This window comes from Centrocercus urophasianus, unplaced genomic scaffold (genome assembly GCF_019232065.1).
Source record: "Centrocercus urophasianus isolate 14NV4802_14NV808 unplaced genomic scaffold, USGS_Curo_1.0 seq_20, whole genome shotgun sequence".
Lineage (NCBI taxonomy): Eukaryota > Metazoa > Chordata > Aves > Galliformes > Phasianidae > Centrocercus > Centrocercus urophasianus.
In genome coordinates this window covers 9,316,810-9,325,525 of record NW_024884756.1, presented here as the reverse complement: position 1 = coordinate 9,325,525, position 8,716 = coordinate 9,316,810, and the positions used below count along the sequence as shown (strand labels likewise).

Genomic DNA, 8,716 nt, shown 5'->3' with positions numbered 1-8,716 from the left:
GGGCAGCACCTTATTTATAGTACCTGAATTGCACTCCCTATTCCTTCTAAAGCTTGTGGCATTTTGTGTTGCAATTTTCTTGTTGTTGTTAATCTTGAATGAAGAAGAACTATAAGCATGAATAGTCATAATTGTAAAGTGTTGCTGAATAGTTAGGGAAAACTGTTAACACATTACAGTGTAGACATAATAATAATGGTAGCTGACTTCAATCGGCTCCTGCTTTATTAAGGAAATAATGGAAACGTATTTTAGGTAATTGCAGAAAAAGTTGTATATAATAATGTGTAATTTTTCCTGTTGTGATTTTTTTCATTCACGTATTTAATAGGCTCTCTTTAGAACGGTAGCTATGATGGTTCCTGATTATGCCATGATTGCAGAGATAGTTCTGTATTCTTGTGGTTTTGTTTCTGCACGACCTCTATCTGTAAAAATTGTGGCTACGTACCGTCTGTGTTCTGAGCAGTTGTCATCCCAGCACCATTATGATTATGGAATGAGAGCTGTGAAGTCAGTACTTACTGCTGCTGGCAACCTGAAGGTAAATGATTTCTTAGATTTTTATTTGTTTCCCAGGAACTTACTCAGTAGTGCGGCTCTTTCATGATAAAAGGTGCACAATTCTGTGTAATGGCAAGTACACACTCAGTGATGAACACTAAAATGAAAAGGGTATATTTTAGGCTGCAAACCAGGAGAATTCAAGAAGTTCATGGTCTGATCACTAGCTTAATGGGTTGGCAAGCCCATTAAGTGTGTTGGCTATCTTTCAAGAATTCTAGTTCAGTGCAGATTTAGTGAATTGTATGTGGCATGTTGGCCTCTGTTCTGCGTTATTTTCTTTACACCCTTAGATGCTTTTGCCATAATATGTTAACACCTTCCAATAGCTCACTGGCTAGTCTGCCAAGCGTGACTCCAGTTTCTCTCCACTTCTTAAGAAAAACTGTTTAGGATACAGTATTTTATTTTGATGTGTGTTATGAACGAATGACATCAAAGGCCTCCTTCTCCCCACCCCCCAAAGAAAGATAAACCAACAAAAGAAACAGCGCACTACCAGCAAAACAAACTGAAGCAAAAAAGTAAACGAGCTGTTTATCATGGCAAAAAGATGTGTATGTCCTGTTGGTGAACATATCTCTATGCAGGCTTTTAGACCTCCCGTTTTGAAAGCAAAAGGTTTACTCAGAACAGGGAAAATTTGTTCTTTTTATGAAGAAAATAAACACATATTAAAAAGCAACAATTTAATTTAGGAAAAAGTACAGTTTGTAATAATACTGTAACTGGGCGTAAAATAAAGTTTACTTGGCTTGAATATAGAAAGCTACTGTCATCTCCCTGATATCAAAGTATAAACATACATCTAGAATTGTTTGTGGATCTGAACTTGCCAAAAATAATTACACAGATGCACAACAGAAGCTGTTTGGTCAAATAGGGGTTTAACGTTGGCTTTTCAAACTAATAACATAAAGCTGTTTAATCTTTTTTTAGCTGAAATATCCATCGGAAGATGAAGAGATTCTGCTGCTTAGATCCATTACAGATGTTAACCTGCCTAAATTCTTGTCTCACGATTTACCACTTTTTGAGGTAAAAAAAAAAAAAACCCAACAAAAACGTATTTTCACTAATGTTGAAAAAAACTTGTTAAAAATGCTAATATTATATAGCAGATTTATCAGAGTAGTAATCCAAATACTTCAGTTTAGCCCCTAATTATTTTTAAACAGTCTTAGCTGTTCCTTCATAGCAAAGACACTGACCATATGGGTCAACTGTTTATATTTCTGTTAACTAGTCTTTGGTTATTGAGAGAGAAGGGAAAAAGCTTTTTCCGCTTTCTAAAAGCAAGTTTTGTAAAGTAGTTTGATAAAAGCTGATCAATTAGGTAATTAATCCTTTAATCTATATTCACATAAACATGAAAAAGGCTCATGAAATAAATGTCAGTAATAAATTAAGAAGTTTTGGCTCAGACCAGGTTATATGACATTCATAATTATTTTATTTATATCGAAATAGATATTAGTTTGCCTAAATTTTAAAGGACAAATCATTGATTGCATGAGTTTCAAACCTAATGACAGTAGAAATAAGTATGCTTTTCAATTAATTGTTTGAATAGGGTATTACCTCTGATTTGTTTCCTGGTGTGAAGCTGCCAAAACCAGACTACAATATCTGTTGGAAGCCATCAAAACAAACTGTGTTGCTATGAATTTGCAAATGACTGATGTATTTACTATGAAGATCCTGCAGATATATGAGATGATGATCGTGCATCACGGCTTTATGATAGTTGGAGAGCCTTTTGGTGGAAAAACTTGTGCGTATCGAGTTCTGGCAGGAGCACTGGGGGACGTATGCGAGAAGGTATCTAGACACATTTTATAAATATTTCTTGTGAAATCTGTTTTCAAACAAATTTTAAAAAAAATAAAATTGTGTTTGTACAAAATACAGAATTTACCCCAGGGTATTTAGGCAAGCGTAAGGGAAAACTGAGAAGAATTTGATTGAGAAGCTTTCCTTTCAGACTAAAGGAAGGTTCATTCCTGAAGTGGTTTTTACTCACCTAATCTCTGATTTGTGCAATATTACCTGTCATCTTTAGTCACAAGGAGACAAGAATCAGTTGAAGTTAATAAAAAATAAAATTGATAACTTTGACTGGTTTAAGTAAAAGCAAAACACAGCCAAACCAAAAGAACCCTGTGTGTAGTGGTGTTTTGATGTCAATCTCAGAAATTTACCCAAATGGTCATACTTATTCCTTTGCAAAACATGGGATAAATGAAACAAAGACAGGACTTGACCCATTTTCATCCACGCAAGTGTAAGTATAGTTCTTGGGTATCTTAACCGACTGACTACAGTCCTATTCACTAACATTTAAATTAAGTAAAATCCATTTTTATATATCAAGCCACTATTCGGTATTGAAATTATACTTCCAGCTGCATGCGATGAAGTTGGGAGATTTGTCTTTATGCACTTGTATTCCATCTTTGAAATGTAATATTTACGATATCTTTCCTTCTCTAACCTGATATAAGTTTTATGAAGATTTAATAGATATGTAAAATTCAAAATAAACCGTACGATATAACTAATGTTTAATGTTAACACTTCTGTACCTATAGGGGCTGATGGAAGAAAACAAAGTTCAGATCACAGTTTTAAATCCCAAATCCATAACAATGGGTCAGCTATATGGACAGTTTGATCCAGTTTCACATGAATGGTCAGATGGCATCCTAGCTGTAAGTTTCAGAGCGTTTGCTTCTTCTCAGGTAAGCACGAACAGAGTTAAAGTATTATTGGAAACAGCCTTTCAATACATGCATTTCTATGGTGTGTTCACAACAATTGCAGGATTAATAAGCTTAATTATCTGTATGCAGAGACTACGGATTGTTTTAGTTCTGCTTTGCTCCATGCAAGTGACTTTCTGGGTGCTGGTAAATTGAGATTTGTGTTTCAGGAGTCCTTATGTAAAAACAAATTTTGTTATTGTTCTTTGCATCTATTAGAGATAAATGAATATTTAATCCTCATGCTACATTGTCCTTCCTTATTTTGTCTTGTTTGGAATAAAATCTCCAAAATTTATGTATATGGTAATTTTGATGTTAGTTTTGGTGTTAATTTTGGATGAAACTGATTCCTGAGCGTGGCTTATGTCTGAACTTGCATTAAAGTCCATTGAAACATTTTGACTGAGTATAATAAAAGAAGGCTGAAGGAGAAGGGGCTGTTCAACCTGGAAAAGAGAAGGCTCCAGGGAGACGTGAGAGTGGCCTTCCAGAATCCGAAGGGGGGGGCTTTAAGAAGGAAGGTGACAGACTCTTTAGCAGGGTCTAAGGTTGAGACAGTATATGGAGTAATGATCTGAAACTAAAAGAAGGGGAGATTTAGATGGGATATAAGGAAGAAGGTTTTTACAATAAGGGTGGTGAGAACTGACAGTTACTTCAGTTTTTGCTAGTGATTGTAGCATCTGACACTTAACACTATAAATTTCAGTGAGCTAATAGTGTTTTGAATTTAACTGATGTGAAGTTTGCTGTTTCTAATAGAGTTTACAGAACTGCAAAAGCTGTTTGTATTTTGTTGCACAAGAAGTACTACAAATACCTTTAATTACCTGCGAGCATACCATATTCCTTAAGTTAGGCCTATTGAATTCTGTGGTAAATGTGGAGTAGGTATTACTGATGGTTTGTATTTGTTGTATTAACAATTTAATTTTGTCATAACTATTCAAATGTGTTGTAGTTTAACTGAAGCAATATACTGTTTTAAAAGTATAACTGAAAGTTTTTAGTAAAAAGTATTAACCCTCAGTAGCTGTCTACAGTAAATGCTTCAACGTAATGCGCCTAAATTGTGAGTGTAGATTACACATTTGATGTCAGAAACTTTATAATACAGCTTTGTACATACAATGTTTTTTTTTTTTTTTTTTAGAAAAAAAATTTTAGTGCTAAAATTTTAGTGAAAATAAAAAAAAAAAAAATCTGTTTTTTGTTTTGTTTTGTTTTCTTTTCTTTTAACCAGACCCCAGATAGGAAATGGCTAATTTTCGATGGACCAGTGGATGCAGTATGGATTGAGAATATGAATACTGTGCTTGACGATAATAAAAAGTTGTGCCTTATGAGTGGAGAGATCATCACAATGTCACAGCAAATGAGCCTTATTTTTGAACCAATGGATTTAGAAGTTGCTTCTCCTGCTACTGTAAGTACCTGTATTTCGATTTCTGATTGCAATTATTTTTCATTACGGAGGATAAAGTGAAAATCTCTCTTTTTTTTTTAATTAAATATACCTGATTGAGAAAAATTATTATTTATTTGATGTTTGTTTAATGTGCAAGACATTACATCTTGGCTTTCTTCTTCAAATTTTTCATAATCTTACAGTATCACGTGAGAGACTATGAGTGTTCTTCCAAGGACCCTATACAACTATTTGGAGCCTGATCCTTCCAAATGCTAGACAAGAAACAATGATAAATGTGCAGAAATTTAACCTGACAGATTCTAGTAGAATCAATGGTCACTGTATTTATGGTAGTTGTCAATCTCTGTTACGCCTGTTTTTTCTAATGGTGTTTTGTGAAATGCAAAAGTTTCCTCCTGAATATGAGAATAAGTTCAGGTAATAATATAAAGAGAACAAAATATCTGCATAGTCATACTGGGAAGGAGAGTTTTTACTTCAAACTGATGTAAAATTTAATTTAAAATTAAGTGCTGGACAATCAAGTGGTCAGTTTATTACTTTTTTGACCTTAACGTTGGGAGCTAATTCTGTTGAAGAGGAAAATCTCATTCAGATTATATTTTCCATTTGCTCAAGGATAAAGATTGGTTAGATGTTGACTATACATCTCATGGCTAACAGAACCTCACTGTACATTTCTTACGTCTTAGAATCCTAGAATTATAGAATCAAAAAGGTTGGAAAAGACCTCCAAGGTCATCCAGTCCAACTGTCCATCTATCACCAATGTTTTCCCCTAAACCACATCCCTCAGTGCAACATCTGCATGTTTCTTGAATGCCTCCAGGGATGGTGACTCCACCACCTCTCTCTGTGTTATCTTCCCATTAACTTCTAATAATCCTAAAAGCTGTATGTTGTAATGTTTAATGTTACTTTATTTTAGTGAGGAAAAAAACTTCTGAGATTACACAATATAACACGTACCTGTTCATTTACTTCTAGGTTTCAAGGTGTGGTATGATCTATATGGAGCCCCATGTATTAGGCTGGAGACCATTAATGATTTCTTGGCTAAATACAATGCATTCAGGAATCAGCTCTGCTCATAAAGAATTTATAGTGGGCCTCTTTGATGCGATGGCTCCTCTCTGTCTTGAGTTTATTAGGAAACACACAAAGGTGAGGTGAAGAACTTTTCGGGAAAAAAAAAAAAAGAGCATATTAACTATTTTTACTTCCAAGGAATAAATCATTTTAGTAGGACAACATCAATTTATTTTTATTTTTCGTAAGTGCTGTTAAGATGAAGGCTTTTGAGCAGGATGTTCATGGGATTGACCTGCTTCTGAATGTATTTCAGGCAAAAGAACAAAAAAGTGAAAAACAGCAAATAAATTAAAACAAACAAAAAACCCAACTAGTCTAATTTCACTGAGCAAAACATATCTGCAATCAAGAGTATTTCTTCTTTCTTCTCAGGAACTGTCTCCTACTTCAGATACAAACTTAATTCAGTCGCTAATGAATCTGATGGACTGCATGATGGATGAATTTGCAGATGAAGCCAAAGTTAAAGCTATGAATGACCATGACATTTTTTCTTGGCTTGAGGTGGGCAGCATGTTCAAAGTAAAGAATCGGCACCTTCGATCTGGGACTTAGTAGGATGGATTTCACGGGCAATAATACCTCTATTCAATCATTCTAATGGGCATTTTGTAAAGTCCAATTAGGAAAAAACTATTACCTGCGTAATACATGTGTCTGTACAGGGTTAATAAGGATATCACTTGACAGGGTAGTCCTTTGAGTAATGGAAGTATAATCTCTGTTGTTTTGGAATAGAAGTCACTTTATGCTCGAGTTGTCTCAAAATGAGGGCTTTGCACTGAGTAGGTCAGGGATTTTGCTGCACAGAAAAGGAGATCAGGTACTGATAATCAGCATAAATGGTGTTCCATTTTACTGGAAGCATGGTCCCGAGCTTTATACATAAAATTAAATTGGTCAAGCATTATTCTGTTGTGATCTCATGCAAAAATGTTTTTGGCTTAGCGAATAAGACATTTGTAATTTACAGGTACTGAATTTGTTTCTTCTCCGACTGTAGGGTATTTTTTTATTTTCACTGACATGGTCTGTAGGAGCTAGCTGTAAAGAGGACGACCGTATGAAGTTTGACAAAATTGTTCGAGAAATGCTTGAAGGACCAATTAGTGAGAAGACAAGGGAGCAATATAAATTGTTGAGTGGTATTGATCAACGCGCTTCAAAGGCGTTCACAGTCCCATTTCCAACAGAAGGAACCATTTATGATTATCGGTTTGTCAAAAAGGTGAGGTTTGCTAAAGAAGACGTAGCGCCTCGAAGTTTACACTGTCAAGTAATTTTTGGTGAATATTGGAACGTGTGTATTGTTGTTGTATTTTGTTGTTGTTGTTGCTCTCCTGTATGTTTCTGTCACAGCATAGGCAGGATGTTCTTCCTTATAAACCAGTGTAATATCCAGTGTTCTGTCTGAGGCTTAGAGTATCAAGGCTTGTCTTTTCAGCTACCGTAGTAATTGCTTGTTGTAGAGAAGTAGTTAGCAGAAAATCTACTACTGTGCCTTCTCATTTGTCCCTTTTCCTTGAGATTAAGATGTGAATCTTTGATGTGCCTCTTCCAGATGAGAAGAAAACTGCATAAGCTTTATCTAGCATGCTCCAGAAACTCCAAAATAAAATAAATGACCTATTTGGAGCTTGTCAGTCCTGTAAATTCCTGTTGCTGTACAATGAGAATTACGATGAGAAATGTCTAGATTTTAGATTGTGCATGATACTTGCATGTTGCTGAAGGAAGTGAGATTTCTATCAGCTGTGAAAGCTTTATGTCTTCCGATAATAATCTATAAAAACATGTTCTTCCTTACTTAAGGAGAGAGCAATCTTTAGGAATTTCATACGACTTTCATCTCAAGATTGATATTTTGGGCGGTAGGAGAGAAAATAAAGTGTTTTTTTAGAGCTATTTACAATTATATTATCTCCTTACATTAATTTTCTTAATTTTTTTGGCATATTCTAAAGACTCTTGTAGTACAGTGACCTAAAGGAAGAAGCCTTGCTGTGGCACTTCAGCACCAAAATTGGTTTGTCTACAAATTGCATAGTTTTGAGTTGTTTGTAATGAGTAAGGTGTCTGTCAAAGTAACAACTCTGATTTTTTTAATTTCTGTGATTGAATTATACAGTAATTTCTTTTATGTACAGATTTATTTATTGTTTATAGTTAAATGTATTCTTTTCCGTTATATACGTAATATGTGTATTGATACAAAAGTTAAGGTAAAAAAAATTGTCTTTCAGTCATAAATTCAGTAATTCAGTAATTGCTGAATCACTTGAGGCACTGGCACAATGTTTCTGTGTAAGTAGTCAGAATTGACAGCAAAGCTCTGTATCCTAGTTAAAGAAAACTATTTATATTGTGTGCACGCACACACACATTTATAGTACTGAAACCTGTGAAATTATTTCAAATATTTTTTTAAAATTAGCTGATAACTCTGTCCGTTAATTCACAGAACTTTGATATTTCTATTTGCGTTAGTTTCATTCTGCTTCTTCCTCTCTGTTATTAATATTTGACTTTCACATATATTAAAATAGGGAGCAGGGATTTGGGAACCTTGGGTGGAAACGCTCAAGTCAGCTCCTCCTATACCTCAGGATGTGACATTTAATGAAATAATAGTGCCAACTCAGGATACAGTTCGATATATGTCTCTGATGGAGTTGTTGACAGTGCATCAAAAGCCTTCTATGTTTGTGGGGCCGACAGGAACTGGAAAAAGTACCTATATCACTGTAAGTACTTCTAAAACAGACGTTAGAGATTGTTGAAAGGGGTTAAATGAGGAGTGAGTTGATGTTATTGTATATATAAAGAAAATGAGACATGAATGTTGCAGATATTATGAAAGTAA

General features: G+C 34.6%; 1 protein-coding gene across 1 annotated transcript in view; it reads left to right on the top strand.

Annotated features, from left to right (window-relative positions):
* The window catches only part of DNAH7 (dynein axonemal heavy chain 7), a 102,107-nt gene that overhangs the window by 38,207 nt on the left and 55,184 nt on the right, over positions 1 to 8,716 (top strand). The window contains 10 exon segments of the mRNA XM_042822371.1: positions 332 to 544; positions 1,504 to 1,602; positions 2,138 to 2,189; positions 2,192 to 2,385; positions 3,156 to 3,305; positions 4,573 to 4,755; positions 5,749 to 5,925; positions 6,226 to 6,357; positions 6,857 to 7,081; positions 8,400 to 8,597. Coding sequence (XP_042678305.1) covers positions 332 to 544; positions 1,504 to 1,602; positions 2,138 to 2,189; positions 2,192 to 2,385; positions 3,156 to 3,305; positions 4,573 to 4,755; positions 5,749 to 5,925; positions 6,226 to 6,357; positions 6,857 to 7,081; positions 8,400 to 8,597 — 1,623 coding nt within the window.